Raw genomic sequence first — 20,160 nt, 5'->3', positions numbered from 1 at the left:
GACAAGGGCTGTAACCACAATCTCCTGGTTAAGGTGGAACGAAGATACCACCTTAGGTAAATATCCGGGACAAGTCCTATGAACCGCCCGGTCACGGTGAAAAATCAGATATGGGAAACTACAGGACAAGGCCCCCAAATCCGACACTCTTCTAGCGGAGGCAATAGCCAGCAAAAACACCACCTTAAGGGAAAGCCACTTAAGGTCAGCTGAGCCAAGAGATTCAAATGGAGACTCTTGTAACGCCTCCAAAACCACCGATAAGTCCCAAGGAGCCACAGGCGGGACATAGGGAGGATGGATACGCAACACACCCTGAGTAAAGGTATGAACATCAGGCAAGGTCGCAATTTTTCTCCGACACCACACCGACCAGGCAGAAATATGAACCTTGAGGGAAGCCACACGCAGGCCTAAATCCAGGCCCTGCTGCAGAAAAGCCAAAAGTTTGGCCGTACTAAACTTGGAAGCGCCATAACTGTTGCGCACCAAAGTAAGAATGCCAGACCCTATGGTAAATCCGAGCAGAAGTCGGTTTCCGAGCCCGCAACATAGTTTTAATGACCGCCTCAGAAAAACCTTTAGCCCTCAAGACGGAAGCTTCAAGAGCCACGCCGTCAAAGACAGCCGGGCCAGGTCCTGGTAGACACGGGGGCCCTGAACGAGTCTGGGCGTTGTGGAAGTAGAATTGGACGCTCTGACGAGAGGCCCTGAAGGTCTGAGAACCAGTGCCATCTGGGCCATGCTGGAGCTATGAGAAGCAGGATTCCTCCTCCTTGCTTGAACTTCCGAATTACCCTGGGCAGGAGTGACACCGGAGGGAACACATACGGCATCCGAAACTTCCATGGCACCGCCAGTCCATCCACGAATGCTGCTTGAGGATCCCTTGTCCTTGCTACGAAGACCGGAACCTTGTGATTGTGTCAAGACGCCATCAGATCCACATCTGGAAGGCCCCACCTTTCCACTAGGAGTTGAAACACTTCTGGATGGAGGCCCCACTCTCCAGCGTGTATGTCCTGACGACATACACGCTGTACTTGAACCGTCCTGTTCAAGTACAGTCGGACAACGCCACCACGGTGGCGTACATAAATCATCAAGGTGGCACTCGAAGCCGCAATGAAATGATGGAAGTGTCCAGGATTCTTCAGTGGGCGGAACGCCATCTGCCTGCCATATCGGCTGTGTTCATTCCGGGGGTCCTCAACTGGAAAGCGGAATTCCTCAGTCGTCAGGACGAGAGTGGAGCCTCCATCCAGAAGTATTTCAACTCCTAGTGGACAAGTGGGGCCTACCAGACATAGACCTGATGGCGTCTTGACACAATCACAAGGTTCCAGTCTTCAGAGCAAGGACAAGGGATCCTCAAGCAGAGTTCGTGGATGCACTGGCAATTCCATGGAACTTTCTGCTGCCATATGTGTTCCCTCCGATGTTACTTCTGCCCAGGGTGATAAGGAAGTTCAAGCAAGGAGGAATACTACTTCTCATCGCTCCAGCGTGGCCCAGACGGCATTGGTTCTCAGACCTACAGGGTCTCTCGTTAGAGCGTCCTCTTCTGCTTCCGCAACGCCTAGACCGCCTCATTCAGGGCCCTTGTGTATACAAGGATTTGGCCCGGCTGGCTTTGACGGCGTGGCTCTTGAAGCTTCAGTTCTGAGGGCCAAAGGATTTTCCGAGGCGGTCATTCAAACCATGTTGAAGGCCTGTAAGCCGGCTTTGGCCCGGATTTATCATAGGGTCTGGAATTCTTTCTTTGCTTGGTGCACATCTAACAATCATGACGCTTACAAGTGTAGCACGGCCAAACTTTTGGCTTTCCTACAATGGGGCCTGGACTAAGGCCTTCGTCTGGCCTCCATCAAAGTTCATATTTATGCCTGGTCAGTATGGTTTCAGAGAAAATTTGCGACTCTGCCTTATGTTCATACATTCACTCAGGGTGTGTTATGAATTCAACCTCCCTATGTCCCGCCGGTGGCTTCTTGGGATTTATCGGTGGTTCTGGGGGCCTTGCAAGAGTCTTCGTTTGAAACTCTTGAATCTGTGGACCTTAAGTGGCTTACTCTTAAGGTCTTGTTTCTGCTGGCTATTGCCTCTGCTAGATGGGTTTCAGACTTGGGTGCCTTATCCTGTCGGTCACCCTTTCTGATTTTTCATCGTGACCGGGCGGTTCTTCAGACACGCCCTGGTTATCTACCTAAGGTGGTGTCTTCTTTCCCCCTTAACCAAGAGATTGTGGTTCCGGCCTTTATCTCTCCTGATTTGTCCTCCAAAGAGCGGTCTTTGGATGTGAAATGGGCTCTCATGTATCTATGTAAAGAGGACAGCCTCAGTTAGGAAGTCTGATTCTCTTTTTGTACTTTTTGGTTTTCACAAACGTGGCTGGCCTGCGAATAAGCAGACCTTGGCCAGATGGATTAGAATGGTGATTGCACAAGCTTATGTACAGGCTGGTCTTCCAGCTCCTGCTACTATCTATGCCCATTCTACTCGATTGATTAGACCTTCTTGGGCGGCCCGCCGTGGTGTGACCCTTGAACAATTGTGCAAGGCGGCTACAGGGTCCTCAGTCAACACGTTCATAAGGTTCTATGCCTTTGATACTTCAGCCTCCCAGGATGCTTCCTTTGGACACCGGGTTCTTGTGCCCGCTACAGTGCGTCCCTTCCCATGAGGAACTGCTTTAGGACATCCCAGATGTTATCCCTGTGGAACCCAGTGTACAGAAAAGGAGATTTATGGTAAGAACTTACCTTTGTTAAATCTTTCTGCGAGGTAAAGTGGGTTCCACAGGGCGTCCACCCTGATGCACTTAGCTTCTCTGGGTTTGTATGGCATTAAGCGCTGATACCTTCTCCTGTCGTGAGAATGTGGTGTACGTGGCTACTAACGGTTGTCGTCTATTTTACCTGCTACTGCATTGGACTGGTTAACAAAACTGAGATCCTGTGCACGGAGGCAGGGTTATAGAGGAGGCGGCGCTGAGCATCTTGAACAGTCAAAGCTTTTAGCCTTTTGGTGCCTCGGATCAAGATCCTACTCTACACCCCAATGTTATCCCTGTGGAACCCAGTGTACCTCGCAGATAGAGATTTAACAAAGGTAAGTTCTTAGCATAAATCTACTTTTTATAGTAATGAATTAATCATAAAATGTTGTGATTATACTATACAGAGTGCGTGCAGTAGAACTGAAGATGGAGATTAGATTAGGAAATTAGGCCAGGCTATGATAAATCACAACTAAGTGAACACGTCAAAATCACAAATACTATGATCCATGTATGCTTTCCTCTAGAATGATATATGAAGTATGATGGTCAGAGGAGCTTTAAGTTATTTTTACAAGGCTATAGATACATTATAATCCTTACTGATTGGTTTGTCTCAGCCGTATATTGCGTGTGCCTACTCTTGTTTTTGATCATGCATGAGCTTTTCCTAATTCATCAGTGCAATGTTCTTGTATTGCTCTTTAATTTTTAAGTTATTGCACTATATAGTGTAACAGAACATATACCATACAGTTATGGCCTGTGTTCTGTTACACGATATAGTGAATACACTATATATGTACTAATAAACTCTTCTGCCTCGTACTTGTGAATTTAGGGGAGTTACAACATATCTACTTGTGAGCTGCAGATTTAATCTGACATCAAGGCGCTAAAGGGACCCCATGCATCAGGAGTGCAACTCAAGAGTTATCCAGATGCCTTGGTCAGTGTATCAATATCATCTAAAATAATGTAAATCCTCGATTCAACTATTCCAAACTAAAAATTGTTGGTATCGGCGAGTCTGCAATTTTTAACATGCTGTATTGTGCCAATCTCCCAACAAATCGCTGATCACACGAGTCTGCCATTCAGCAGGTCGGATCAGACCTGGGAAATCAACCCGTAGATCACAGGTTCTCAAACTCGGTCCTCAGGACCCCACACGGTTCATATTTTGTAGGTCACCTGTAGATTTTCAAAATGTGACAGTTGGTGATACACAGTGCAGCTGCTGGGTGACCTAGAAAATATGAACCGTGTGGAGTCCTGAGGACAGAGTTTGAGAACCACTGCCTTAGATGAATGGCCCGCGTAAACTAGAACAGTTTGTCAGTCTGACAGGTACTTTTAGTGAAAAAGAAAGGAGATGGTTTAAATCAACCACAATTAATATTAGACACAGGCAGCATGGGCAGTTCTGACCAGTTAAAAATTGCACATGACTGGGGGACAACATTTGACCATAGTCTCTTAAAAATGTAACAAGTGTCCTCTTAATATCAAAACCATCTATGTAGCATTGTTGTAAATCTTAGATTTGCAAAGTTGCTTCTTAAGGAAACAAATATTCTGGCACAATGTCCTTTGGACAAAATAGACCAAGGTGGATCTATTTGGTTTTATTATTCAATGCTGTGTTTGGTGAGAGAATCTCTGCATAAACCTCATAAAGATCATCAAGCATAGTGGATGCATCACAAGCAGTCCTCCATGTACTCCTACATATAGAGCATTCTAGAGAAAATGTGAGACCACGTGTATGTCAGTTAAAAAAATAAAAGCAACTTGCCATTTCCATTGGCCGGTGAGCGTTCGATTAGAATACATGCAATAACAACATCAGAAGAGCATACTCTTGGATACATTTATTTCATAATTTTTTTATATAAACAGTTAATTATTGAATAATTTACACTCCGCATGTTTCCTTTGAATAGTCAAAGATATTTTCTGTACATTAAGGTTTTAGCTCTAATATGAAAACATTGAAAAAATAAACCGCTTTTTTTCCATTTTCAATCATATTTTTATATTTTTAATTATTATTTATGTCTAGGATTTTTGAAATTTCCCGTCTCATAAACCATGGCACATAGATATATATTATCCTTAAATTTAATTTTAACTGTTCTTCTGCCAGATAGGGATAGGGTTAGACCATACATTGCTCCTCTGGCAGCCTAGGAAAAGTTAAAATGAGGTATTTGATGGGAGTAGGTAGGTAGGGAAAGAGCATAAAAAGCATTTTCAGGGGTTGAGTACAAAAAAGCAGCAAACAATAGTAACCCCTTTACTACCAAAAAAGTGAAAAGGTTAAACACAAAGTGACATAAAAATGTGTTATTAGCAGGAACACTGCAGTTATTTAAAGTAACTAATTCAATGTTAATGCTCTTGACACTGAACATGTTAGTGAACAAATCTTCCATGTAATTCACATAAACAGATCACATAAAGAGTAATACAGAGGCAGAATTACGGGAGGCAGTGAGTAAGACGAGGCAGACAGCAACAATCACAAAGCGGATAAATTCCTAGTTAACATCCAAGTGTAAATATACGTTGTAGAAGAGCATATGGTTTATGGGTACTAGGGACTGGTAGCAGCACGTGGACAACACCATAGACCAGACAAGGAACAGTAGTGATGACTCAGTATAATGGACATTAAATAGACTAATCAAGAGATCGGAGGAGGCTAAGCAGGCCACACATGGGCAGATATGGTTAGCTAAATTGACCATGGTGATGGCATGTACACAATGTCAAAAACATCACCTCTGCCCTATGAGAATGTGATTAAGTTCTTTGTGCAGTCACCCATGTGGCTTACTGCGATCAACTGTCAAAGGGCCAGATGTCCACAATTTGTATCACCGTTTAATCTGTCCAATAGTTTATGAGAACTGGCCTTTGCGGATGATGATTTGTGAAGAACTGTAGAGAACAGAGAGGGCACATGGTAAAAGGCGCAATGAGTTAGTACACAATGTCATCTAATAAGACATAAAAATGTACACTTGTGTCATGGTTGGATTGAAAGGTAGTATCTTATTATCTATGGAAAATGACAACAACTGATCCAAAGCATTTAAAAATTGGCCAGCCTGCCATGCTACAGTTGTTCATATATGAGCAGAACTGGCCTTCTAAAGTGTCTACAGATATGTCCAAATTTGGTCAGACACAAACAGCTAGGTTTTAGAACTACAATTTTCAAATGATGACCACAAATCATGGGTTGGGGCGGATGTGCAAGCAGTCGGGATCCCGGAGGTCAGCACCCTGACCCCAGGATCTGCTGGTGGGGTGGGAGTGCAATAGAGCACCTTGCGGGCTCGCCACAGATTCTATTCCCACTCTGAGTGTCGTGGACACACACAAGTGGGAATAGCCCGTTAGCCGGCATTGTCAGCAGTCGGGATTCCGGCATCGGTATCCTGACCTCCGGTATATCAACTGCATCCCCAGATTATGAATGACTGCATTTACGGTCTGTTCCAAATAACTGGACATTCCCAATTGGAGTCAGTAGTAATGTTGTGTCCAAGCAATGATTTACTGTCAAATCAGATGTTAAATGTTCTAATTAGCCACCAAAATCTCAGACTGTATTGGGTACATGAATAGTCATCTATCTAGAACCTTCAATCTGTCAATAATATGAAAGGACATCTCTGCTCACATGGTGAACACAGATGTTTTGGCATTTAAATATTGTTTAGGGTTAGTGGCACCTCCCTGTAATATACATACACTGATGTAACGCATTTACTGCCAAACAATAGCAAAAGAAGTTGAAACTATGGTTTGGGTGACGGGCAGAAGAAAGGGAGAAAGCAACATTTCCCATAAGGTGCATCTTTAAATATTTAGACTCATGGCAGGAAGGGGAAGCAGTTAATTAAAGTACAATACTGCACTGGACATAGTTCTGCTCTCTGACAGGGATAGAACAAAGATTCTGAATTTAAAAAAAACACAACATCCTGACATTAAATCACACAAACACACACACACACACACACACACACACACACACACACACACACACACACACACACACACACACAAACAGTGCACTCCTTGGAAAAACAGCATAGCTTGGAGCCACTTTTACACAATGTTGGAGTCTATAGAGAAGAAACAGTTTGGTTCGACAATAAAGGCCTGTTATAGAGAAGCAACATGTAATAGAGGTTAATAAATCAGAGAATAGGCCAAGTGCTATATTTTCATAAGAGCAAAAAGGGGTTATATCAAGTTAGAGGTGACCTCAGCTTGACAATAGAAAACGCACAAGTAGCAACATTTTGCTGCAGATTTGATTAAAGATCCAAGAGGTAATCAGTTTTTTTTGTTTTTTTTTTTACTCTTTTCTAATAAGCTAATATCAACCGGCGCAAACATTTTTAAAAATAATTATAATTACATTACACAATTGTGCAAGGCGGCTACAGGGTCCTCAGTCAACACGTTCATAAGGTTCTATGCCTTTGATACTTCCGCCTCCCAGGATGCTTCCTTTGGACGCTGGGTTCTTGTGCCCGCTACAGTGCGTCCCTTCCCATGAGGAACTGCTTTAGGACATCCCAGATGTTATCCCTGTGGAACCCAGTGTACAGAAAAGGAGATTTATGGTAAGAACTTACCTTTGTTAAATCTTTCTGCGAGGTAAACTGGGTTCCACAGGGCGTCCACCCTGATAGGGCGTCCACCCTGATGCACTTAGCTTCTTTGGGTTTGTATGGCATTAAGCGCTGATACCTTCTCCTGTCGTGAGAATGTGGTGTACGTGGCTACTAACGGTTGTCGTCTATTTTACCTGCTACTGCATTGGACTGGTTAACAAAACTGAGATCCTGTGCACGGAGGCGGGGTTATAGAGGAGGCAGCGCTGAGCATCTTGAACAGTCAAAGCTTTTAGCCTGTTGGTGCCTCAGATCAAGATCCTACTCTACACCCCAATGTTATCCCTGTGGAACCCAGTGTACCTCGCAGATAGAGATTTAACAAAGGTAAGTTCTTAGCATAAATCTCCTTTTTATAGTATTGAATGAATCATAAAAGGTTGTGAATATACTATACAGAGTGCGTGCAGTAGAACTGAAGATGGAGATTAGATTAGGAAATGAGGCCAGGCTATGATAAATCACAACTAAGTGAACACGTCAAAATCACAAATACTATGATCCATGTATGCTTTCCTCTAGAATGATATATGAAGTATGATGGTCAGAGGAGCTTTAAGTTATTTTTACAAGGCTATAGATACATGCCATTACATTATAATCCTTACTAATTGGTTTGTCTCAGCCGTATATTGCGTGTGCCTACTCTTGTTTTTGATCATGCATGAGCTTTTCCTAATTCATCAGTGCAATGTTCTTGTATTGCTCTTTAATTTTTAAGTTATTGCACTATATAGTGTAACAGAACATATACCATACAGTTATGGCCTGTGTTCTGTTACACGATATTGTGTATACACTATATATGTACTGATAAACTCTTCTGCCTCGTACTTGTGAATTTAGGGGAGTTACAACATATCTACTTGTGAGCTGCAGATTTAATCTGACATCAAGGCGCTAAAGGGACCCCATGCATCAGGAGTGCAACTCAAGAGTTATCCAGATGCCTTGGTCAGTGTATCAATATCATCTAAAATAATGTAAATCCTCGATTCAACTATTCCAAACTAAAAATTGTTGGTATCGGCGAGTCTGCAATTTTTAACATGCTGTATTGTGCCAATCTCCCAACAAATCGCTGATCACACGAGTCTGCCATTCAGCAGGTCGGATCAGACCTGGGAAATCAACCCGTAGATCACAGGTACTCAAACTCGGTCCTCAGGACCCCACACGGTTCATGTTTTGTAGGTCACCTGTAGATTTTTAAAATGTGACAGTTGGTGATACACAGTGCAGCTGCTGGGTGACCTAGAAAATATGAACCGTGTGGAGTCCTGAGGACAGAGTTTGAGAACCACTGCCTTAGATGAATGGCCCGCCTAAACTAGAACAGTTTGTCAGTCTGACAGGTACTTTTAGTGAAAAAGAAAGGAGATGGTTTAAATCAACCACAATTCATATTAGACACAGGCAGCATGGGCAGTTCTGACCAGTTAATAATTGCACATGACTGGGGGACAACATTTGACCATAGTCTCTTAAAAATGTAACAAGTGTCCTCTTAATATCAAAACCATCTATGTAGCATTGTTGTAAATCTTAGATTTGCAAAGTTGCTTCTTTAGGAAACAAATATTCTGGCACAATGTCCTTTGGACAAAATAGACCAAGGTGGATCTATTTGGTTTTATTATTCAATGCTGTGTTTGGTGAGAGAATCTCTGCATAAACCTCATAAAGATCATCAAGCATAGTGGATGCATCACAAGCAGTCCTCCATGTACTCCTACATATAGAGCATTCTAGAGAAAATGTGAGACCACGTGTATGTCAGTTAAAAAAATAAAAGCAACTTGCCATTTCCATTGGCCGGTGAGCGTTCGATTAGAATACATGCAATAACAACATCAGAAGAGCATACTCTTGGATACATTTATTTCATAATTTTTTATATAAACAGTTAATTCTTGAATAATTTACACTCCGCATGTTTCCTTTGAATAGTCAAAGATATTTTCTGTACATGAAGGTTTTAGCTCTAATATGAAAACATTGAAAAAATAAACCGCTTTTTTCCATTTTCAATCATATTTTTATATTTTTAATTATTATTTATGTCTAGGATTTTTTAAATTTCCCATCTCATAAACCATGGCACATTGATATATATTATCCTTAAATTTAATTTTAACTGTTCCTCTGCCAGATAGGGATAGGGTTAGACCATACATTGCTCCTCTGGCAGCCTAGGAAAAGTTAAAATGAGGTATTTGATGGGAGTAGGTAGGTAGGTAGGGAAAGAGCATAAAAAGCATTTTCAGGGGTTGAGTACAAAAAAGCAGCAAACAATAGTAACCCCTTTACTACCAAAAAAGTGAAAAGGTTAAACACAAAGTGACATAAAAATGTGTTATTAGCAGGAACATTGCAGTTATTTAAAGTAACTAATTCAATGTTAATGCTCTTGACACTGAACATGTTAGTGAACAAATCTTCCATGTAATTCACATAAACAGATCACATAAAGAGTAATACAGAGGCAGAATTACGGGAGGCAGTGAGTAAGACGAGGCAGACAGCAACAATCACAAAGCGGATAAATTCCTAGTTAACATCCAAGTGTAAATATACGTTGTAGAAGAGCATATGGTTTATGGGTACTAGGGACTGGTAGCAGCACGTGGACAACACCATAGACCAGACAAGGAACAGTAGTGATGACTCAGTATAATGGACATTAAATAGACTAATCAAGAGATCGGAGGAGGCTAAGCAGGCCACACATGGGCAGATATGGTTAGCTAAATTGACCATGGTGATGGCATGTACACAATGTCAAAAACATCACCTCTGCCCTATGAGAATGTGATTAAGTTCCTTGTGCAGTCACCCATGTGGCTTACTGCGATCAACTGTCAAAGGGCCAGATGTCCACAATTTGTATCACCGTTTAATCTGTCCAATAGTTTATGAGAACTGGCCTTTGCGGATGATGATTTGTGAAGAACTGTAGAGAACAGAGAGGGCACATGGTAAAAGGTGCAATGAGTTAGTACACAATGTCATCTAATAAGACATAAAAATGTACACTTGTGTCATGGTTGGATTGAAAGGTAATATCTTATTATCTATGGAAAATTACAACAACTGATCAAAAGCATTTAAAAATTGGCCAGCCTGCCATGCTACAGTTGTTCATATATGAGCAGAACTGGCCTTCTAAAGTGTCTACAGATATGTCCAAATTTGGTCAGACACAAACAGCTAGGTTTTAGAACTACAATTTTCAAATGATGACCACAAATCATGGGTTGGGGCGGATGTGCCAGCAGTCGGGATCCCGGAGGTCAGCACCCCGACCCCAGGATCTGCTGGTGGGGTGGGAGTGCAATGGAGCACCTTGCGGGCTCGCCACAGATTCTATTCCCACTCTGAGTGTCGTGGACACCCACAAGTGGGAATAGCCCGTTAGCCGGCATTGTCAGCAGTCGGGATTCCGGCATCGGTATCGTGACCTCCGGTATATCAACTGCATCCCCAGATTATGAATGACTGCATTTACGGTCTGTTCCAAGTAACTGGACATTCCCAATTGGAGTCAGTAGTAATGTTGTGTCCAAGCAATGATTTACTGTCAAATCAGATGTTAAATGTTCTAATTAGCCACCAAAATCTCAGACTGTATTGGGTACATGAATAGTCATCTATCTAGAACCTTCAATCTGTCAATAATATGAAAGGACATCTCTGCTCACATGGTGAACACAGATGTTTTGGCATTTAAATATTGTTTAGGGTTAGTGGCACCTCCCTGTAATATACATACACTGATGTAACGCATTTACTGCCAAACAATAGCAAAAGAAGTTGAAACTATGGTTTGGGTGACGGGCAGAAGAAAGGGAGAAAGCAACATTTCCCATAAGGTGCATCTTTAAATATTTAGACTCATGGCAGGAAGGGGAAGCAGTTAATTAAAGTACAATACTACACTGGACATAGTTCTGCTCTCTGACAGGGATAGAACAAAGATTCTGAATTTAAAAAAAACACAACATCCTGACATTAAATCACACAAACACACACACACAAACAGTGCACTCCTTGGAAAAACAGCATAGCTTGGAGCCACTTTTACACAATGTTGGAGTCTATAGAGAAGAAACAGTTTGGTTCGACAATAAAGGCCTGTTATAGAGAAGCAACATGTAATAGAGGTTAATAAATCAGAGAATAGGCCAAGTGCTATATTTTCATAAGAGCAAAAAGGGGTTATATCAAGTTAGAGGTGACCTCAGCTTGACAATAGAAAACGCACAAGTAGCAACATTTTGCTGCAGATTTGATTAAAGATCCAAGAGGTAATCAGTTTTTTTGTTTTTTTTTACTCTTTTCTAATAAGCTAATATCAACCGGCGCAAACATTTTTAAAAATAATTATAATTACATTCACATTAATTATACCGCAACAACACAAGCACTTAACATAACTCTGCAAGAAGTTTGCTCCCGGGTACCTTATGCAATCAATTCAATAGCAGCAGTACTAAAATTATTGTGGATTGTAACTTGAATAATAATGTTGGCTGAAGTTGTTGTCTTGGTGACTTTGAAGACAAGCTTCAGAGAATACATATTGATATTCTACAAATTCTGTTTAAAACATTTTATATCAAAATATAATGGTTGATGCTTTCTTAATGCAGTCATTGAGAGATTATCTGCACTATAGAAGAGTGACATGAAGTGACAATCCATGGAAGTACTGCTGCTTGGCAAAGTGTATACATTCATTCAAATGGAGGCATCAGAATTTAGCTCATGCAATACCCTGACCTGCCCCATTCACCATCCCATCCTTGCCCCGGGGTACTCACAGATTTTAGGGAGCAGAGCACAACAAGATATATGGCATGTATTAAAAAAAAAAAAAAAAAGACAAGAACCCTTATAATTAAACACAAAAAATAAATGAGAACCAAATCCTGACTCACAGCTAATAATCGTAACTGTGTGCTTATTAGTGTCTTTAAAGGGAAACTACCTTGTATTTTATTAATTGCTTTCCCCCTAAGTAGCAAACTGGTAAAGGTTCTATCATTGGCTCCACCTACAGTACTTGTTCCTGAGATGCAGTGAAGTAGGTGAAGTCTCTCCTCAGACAAATTTACCAGAGTGGACAGGTGCTGTCATATAACCAAAATAGATCTGCAGGTTTATTACAGAATTCTCCAGGTAAAGGTGCTGGAGAATACAAATTTCAACAGTCTGCATCTCTTGAACTGAAAGCAGTGCTACGGATATCTGGGGGATAAGAAAATACAAGACAGAAAATACAATGATACTTTCCCTTTAATGTTTTGCTGTTCTTTGCACTAAGACCCTGGTTAGCACCTAAGGGGTCACACACGTAATGGAACTGCTGGATGTAACAAAAAAAAAAATCCTCTGCTTCTCACAATCATTGACTACTCATTTCATCATGTAGGATTTTCAACCACAAAATCCTGACCATCAGAGCACTTATAAATAAACTACTTCTGCAGGGCTAATGTATAGCCCGGTAGTGTACATTTCTCACAAACAGTATATGTTGAACATTTATTCCTCACATGATCGAATCACCATAGTGGTTTCCAAGATAGTACTTCATTTAGATCAGTGGTTCTCAAACTCGGTCCTCAGGACCCCACACAGTTCACTTATTGCAGGTCACCCAGCAGGTGCACAGGTGTACTCATTACTCACTGACACATTTAAAACATACACAGATGGAGCTAAATATTTCACTTGTGATTCTGTGAGCAGACCTGGAAAACATGCACTGTGTGGGGTCCTGAGGACAGAGTTTGAGAACCTGTGAGTTAGATTATCAAGAAATCCTAAAATAATCTCGGTTGGAGGAATCAGATTAGCAAAAATGGTTACACTGGTGCTAATGTGAAAGACGTAACGTATGTACTTTTGGAAAGATCTCAAGGAGTTAAGATTTTAGAGAATTGTGGTGGTGTGGACTAGATGGCGCTATCGCTCAAGCAGTGATGGTGAATAGGAGAGTGCTAAATACATACTTAGCTGTGCCGTATTCAGACGAATAGTCAAGGATATTCTGTGTCCAATTTTTGATGGAGAGCTCAACCGTATTCAAAAAATAAGAAATGAGACAGAAGTACACAATGTGTAGTAATGTCACGTGGAACAAATGACAAAATATGTGTTCCACGTGACATTACTACACATTGTATACTTCTTTCTCATTTCTTATTTTTTGAATACGGTTGAGCTCTCCATCAAAGGTTGGACACAGAATATCCTTGACTATTCGTCTGAATACGGCACAGCTAAGTATTTGTTTAGCACTCTCCTACTCACCATCACTGCTTGAGCGATAGCGCCATCTAGTCCACACCGCCACAATTCTCTTTGTTCTATATTTTGGACTACCTGGGATAAGTCCACCGTTGGACTAAGAAGGCAGCAATCGGTCCACTAGAAGCGCCAATAAGGATTTCACCCCCTTTTTTCAACGAGTTAAGATTTTAATTCACTGGTTGTGAATCTGCTAGTAGTCCTAAAAATCTAAAATTATGTAGATTTAGTTTACTGTAAGAATTCTAGCAATGCTCACACAAATACAATTCTCCCTTCTCATTTACATTTAGAAGTAATGGATGAAGCAGGAAAAAGTGGTTAAAAAAAAATATATATATAAAAAAATCTTGTAATACTGTTTAGGACAGGGATGGGGAACCTTTGGCCCTCCAGCTGTTGAACTACACATACCAGTATGCCCTGCTACAGTTTTGCTATTTGGCCATGCTAAAACTGTTGCAGGGCATGCTGGGATGTGTAGTTCAACAGCTGGAGGGCCGCAGGTCCCCCACCCCTGGTTTAGGAGATCAAAAATTAGGGTGTAAAGATTCTTACTTTTTTTTTTATTTAAAAGAGGCGTTGGGGGTGCAGCATCTTAGATGATTACAATAAAAAAGGTCAAGAGAAGTGCCTTCATGTTCAATCTCACTACAGAAAAACAGGACCCAGTTACAGGGTTAGGGGGGGTATCCAATTATCTTGGCTAATTTTGCACACACACAAAAAAAAAAACAACAGGTATTTAATGCGATTTTTGCTGATTGGTCATATTCTTGGCCATCAAATTATAGCCCTTTTTTCTGTGCGAAAAAATTACCCCATATCAGCCAAAAACACATAGGGTCCGCAAAAAGCTGGAAAAGTGACAGCATCAGGACTAATAGAATGGCCTTGGGCGTGTCAATAAACCGCGGCAAATTACCATGGCTACCTGGATACCGTCCTAAATTAATAAAAATGAGCATTGTTAAGAATAATAAAAATAACCCATCCTGAAAGGCTACTTTTAATGAGCCTATTAGTCAAATAAAGAGGAAATGTTTTCAGATCATATTTCTGGTAGGGGTCAAGTTCACAAAATTGAATTTAGCTCATAAAAGGTGTTTCCTCCTCATTAAAACACTGTGGAGGTAATTTATGAAGGACAAAATGGCTGAGGCATATCATTTTGGAGATGCCCTATGTCTTTATTTGTGCAGATGCGGCTCAATTTCAGACAAAGTGCATGGGTGTGCACTGAAAGATTGTGTTTGCGGAAGAGCAAACATTTGTCTTGAATCCATATTAAAAAAATAAATAAAATTTTTTAAAACTTGTGTGCAGCTACACTTAGATTTAAGCCCCAAAATATGTGAATAGAGTGTACAGTATGTACATCAGTATTCAAGTTGTTAAATTCATGTTAGTTTTTTCTTTTTAAAGTCTACTCAAAATTTAAATAATCTGCACAAAAATGAACTTCACTGTTCATGAATTTGCAAAAAGACAGTTTTTAATGCAAATGTGTGAATATGCGCCAATATTTCCTTTAAAGTTTTACTTAGTGTTTGGGGACATATTGGCCCGACAGCTATATGTATGCACAATGTGCTCTTTAGCAACTATCTATGGAATGCATACTTGTAAGGAAGCATATCTCTACAAAATATCTGTATGTGCAACATTGTCCCCACACAGAAATTAAGCACAATCCTGCGCCCAGTTACAGCCACATTGGTAGAATTAAAAATTATTGTAAAATTACTACTAACACTTAACATTATTTTAATTGACATGAGAAGAGCTAAAACTACCTCCAGAGTTTTTTTGGGGGGGGAAAAAAAACACAGCAGGCATACCAGTGTTTACTCTTAAAACACTACAATACCGTAAAATCCATTCCAACCACCAATAAGATTATTAAAAACCCATGGTGGAATAACTGTGGAGCTGTTTGAAGTAAGCACCTAGACACCTTCTGTAGTAAAAACATACAGCCAGGCAACATCTCTTTGACATCTACTTTTCAAATGTGCTTAATGATCACAGCAACTGCCTCATACTGGTCACTAGTATATCCAAAGTAAATAAAATTGCTACTGACAGAAATTTGCAAGAGACATACCTCTAGACATGAGGGGGAAAAAAATTACAAATCATACACGTCTAATTCAAATACATAATTCTATTCATCCAAACAGGAGATAGTTATTAAGATTTCCAAATCATAGAAGCTATTATTATAACATGGTGGAGTGCTCGTAGCCAAAACCGATTCATTCAACTCTTTATTTAGTCCCACATGGTGGTGGTGGGAGGTGTTACTGTGAAAAACTCGAGGTGCTATAATATAACCCCTTGTCTTCCAGCACAGCAGGGGTTACTTTTATCCATTTACAATATACTGAGGTAGATAGTGTGCTAACAAAAACAGATTAAAAATAAATCGCTCCTCCAACGCCTCATATCCATTAATAAAAATGTACATGCGCTTATCATATATATATACGTATAGAAAGAGAAATGAGATATATATATTTCTTTACTATGAACGCTAATTAAGTGTCTGTACAGTGATCTTCATTATATTAAAATAAATACAATTTTCTCTTAAGAAAAATCTCTTGAATTACAAAAAAAGTAACCTGCCAATATATACTTTTGTATTTTTTTTCTCCCATTTTCACTAAACATGTAGTGTTTTATTTATTTTTTTCTTATTTTTATTTTTTTCAGAGATTACAAAGGTATTTTCCAACTTTCAATATGCCAGGGAGAGTTAAATTAAAAGGATAGGTTAGGACTCTGAAGTATAGTTTGTAGGCACTGTGAAATAGTATGACAGAGGTTATGAAATACTGGGACTTGCATATAAAAAGACTAGCAAAGGGGGTAATTCTGAGTTGATCGTAGCAGCAAATTTGTTAGCAGTTGGGCAAAACCATGTGCACTGCAGGGGGGCAGATATAACGTGCAGAGAGTGTTAGATTTGGGTGTGATGTGTTCAATCTGCAATCTAAATTGCAGTGTAGAAATAAAGCAGTCAGTATTTACCCTGCACAGAAACAAAAAAAAACACCCAAATCTAACTCTCTGCAAATGTTATATCTGCCCCACCTGCAGTGCACATGGTTTTGCCCAACTGCTAACAAATTTGCTGCTACAATCAGGCCCCCAAAGAGCAGTGGAATTTAGAAGTAAAGTATTTAATTTAAATGTGTGTGTAAGTAAGAGTTGCCTATAAGGGGCTGTGACAATGGCTATAAGGGAAAGTTGAAACTCCCCCTTGTGTATTACCTGCTAGATTGTCATTTATATGGCCCGTAAACTATATTTTTTGGAGCAAAGTTGGTAGTGTTAACACAATACAATCTGAAGAACGTGTAATAGAAACCATACAGAGGAAATTATACCGTTGTTTTGTCAGTTAACCCATCAAGCTTTGTCACAACCCGTGGTTGGGTCTTTAAGGTTCGGGAGTCATGAGACATCAATAGAAATTTGAGGCAGCTGCGCAAGGCAGCACTCTGCTCATTCTAACCCCTTTAGCTTTTGAGTACAACCACTATAACCTCATTATGAAATTAACTTGACGTCATATTCCTCATGTTTCCTAAAAAGAAAATGACTGTGTAAAAGTACAGCAAGTGACCTGAAGTAATTTTATATGCAAGCATATGTATAAATAAAACAAAGGAATTAAATAATGGGATATGAGTGATAAAGCAAGATAATAGAACAGAGGTGGAAATAACGGAACCAGCAAGATGTCGGCAAGTTTGACAAAACTTATTATGGCATTCCGTTGTAAGGTCAAACCAGCCTTAGAGCGTAATTGATTGGCACTTTACATTTTGTGGCGTACTTGCTGAAATCTCACAGGTTCCATAAATCAAACAAAAGGTTTGTGGCTTAAATAGCTATAAGACCATTATGTAGAGATATAATTGTTTGTATGAGGTCATATGGATCTACAGAATATACAGTTCTGTCTAAATAGTAAAAGGAACGACTTGAATTCTATTATCTCAGGCCGTTAAGTTTCAGGATGAAAGAATATACACATGTAGAAGTTATATACACCAATAGCTAATGGTACAGAATAAAAAATTAATGGAGCAAAGCATAACTGGGAGATATTACAAAAGGTCAACAGGAGGATCTAATTAGTAGTTTATACAGTGCAGCAAAGGGAAGCTGAATGGAGAGGTTATTGACAAATAAACAGGAAATAGAGGTGGAAGTCCTATGTTCTTATACAAGGAACTGATCATACCAAACTGAGACCTTACTGGGGGAAAATTATACAAGTCTACCATGGATTATAATACACAATGTTTTAGGAAGTGGTGTTGAGCTCTGATACACGTGTATCAAAACTCATCTATAGTGTATCAATGAAAATAACGTTTACTACAAATCTACAATTGCACTTTGTTCAGTAATGAATTTACTGAGTGTGGGGAGAGATCAAAGTAAAATGCCATAAAGCGAAGGGATTACCTTGGATTTACCTTTCGTTACACTGCATATTTTGTTTCATGGGAATAATATATTTCTCATGCAGGCTTTAATAATGAAAAATATCAAATAAAATATATATATTTTTCATAAAACTTGATTTTGAAAACAAAATAATTTGACCACTAATTAGAGTTTGTATTAGGGAATTTCCGACCAACAAAGATCCTATTAAAAGTATATCAAACATATGAGAAAAAAAAGCATCGGCTATATATTAGTTGTAATTGTTACAGAAAGCTTCTCAGGCAAGAAACACGATTTTAAAAAGGTTTTACAGAAACCACAGACATGGTTAGTGACTGATACGGGGGAGAAAAAATACTCCACAAAAAAATTGACATTAATAAAATGTATATTACTTGTAGGAGTATTGGTGTATGTATGTATATATATATATATATATATATATATATATATATATATATATATATATATATATATATATAAAATCAATTACTTTGCCCAATCCCAGTTGCTATTGGAGTAAAAAATAATATTCATAGTACACAAGTACTTAGGTTGTGATGTGGAGAAAAGTGAATAGCCAGAGACTGCTCTTTTTGGTCTGATTAAGAAAATACCTAACAAACAAAATATCAACTATTTCAAACTTTGTTTCGGCTTTTACGAGCAAAACTCGCCCCACCATCACCTTTGATATCCATAACCACTTGGTGACGAACAGGAAATCAAACGCTATTGTCGCAGAGGGAATATGATTAAAGAGCACAGTTTATGCATCAAGTTGAAAGTTCAACAAGTGTTATGTTTCTTGTGGGAAAACTCAGCAGTTCATGACAATGATTAGAATGTGGGGCAACATGTCAGGGGCACATGTACTTCACCTTATCAAACAGTCCACGTGAGGTACTCCTTGCTGGTCTTTTTACAGAATTTCTTCATTTCTGCAAGTCGTTTTCCCAAATCATTTTATAGAAAAGCTCCCAATGCTCTCAACCTGGACAGCTCCACAAACATCAAGGTCTACATTGAACCTTGATCCCTTACACATATAAAAAGGTATAGCTTTGCATTTTGCCTTCTTCAAGAGCAACAGTTTTATTAAGTTTTGTTGTGTGTGCTTTAAAGTAATCCAGATGTATTTGCTCCTCATACTCCTGTAAGCATTGCACACCTTTACCTTGCTAGTAAAAAGCCACTGGAAATAAATAGGCAATAAAGTGTAGGTGAGTAGAATGGAGTTTCCTCCCTTGCTATGTATGTTCACAGTTTCGCCTATAGTCAGCCTGTCAAAAATAAAACAACCAAAGAAAACAAAACAAAAAAACAAACACAAGACTATAAAGTCAAGAACCCGATGGGACAATGAAACATTCAAAACCTGAAGAGGGTGTTGGCGGTTTGATGTTCTAGCCATGGGTAAAGTTCTGTCCTGAGATTTGACGGAGGATAGTTGTAGTTTCAGAGGGGTGGGCTTTGTGTGTTAGGATGGGCTGGAACGCGGCAGAGATAGAATGCGTCCGTTTTTCCTACTCCCGTTCATGTGAGTGTAGGGTATGTGTTCCTCATAGAGGTTTCCTCGTCCGTCCTCCCGAAGGGAGCTAGAAGATGGGTCGAGAGGGGTGCTTTCCATGTTTTCAAAATCTATCTCCAGATCATCTGTCTCAGGTGGTTTGTTTTCATCACTGTAATAGAAAGACAACTCATGGAAACTTGGATGGATGTCATCCTTTAGCATATCGATGATCTCCAAGAAAGTAGGCCGCATCTTGGGATTATATTGCCAGCACATCTGCATCATACTGTGACTGTAAAAGATAAAGACAAAGTGTTTTGAGTATCAGATGTATTCTCCAGTGATGCATCACTTATTTACAGCTTTTTATGCTTCGAAACTTA

The 20,160-nt window shown here is 39.8% G+C and overlaps 1 protein-coding gene across 1 annotated transcript in view; it reads right to left on the bottom strand.

The window, feature by feature from the left end:
* Positions 1-19,014: 19,014 nt before the first annotated feature.
* The window catches only part of INSR (insulin receptor), a 274,711-nt gene continuing 273,565 nt past the window's right edge, over positions 19,015-20,160 (bottom strand). The window contains exon 21 of the mRNA XM_063914392.1: positions 19,015-20,069. Coding sequence (XP_063770462.1) covers positions 19,745-20,069 — 325 coding nt within the window. The 3' untranslated portion in view covers positions 19,015-19,744. The remainder of the gene's footprint in view (positions 20,070-20,160) is intronic.

This window comes from Pseudophryne corroboree, chromosome 1, assembly GCF_028390025.1.
Source record: "Pseudophryne corroboree isolate aPseCor3 chromosome 1, aPseCor3.hap2, whole genome shotgun sequence".
In the NCBI taxonomy this organism is placed as follows: domain Eukaryota; kingdom Metazoa; phylum Chordata; class Amphibia; order Anura; family Myobatrachidae; genus Pseudophryne; species Pseudophryne corroboree.
The sequence above is the reverse complement of the archived record's forward strand: the minus strand, read 5'-3'. Positions and strand labels throughout refer to the sequence as shown.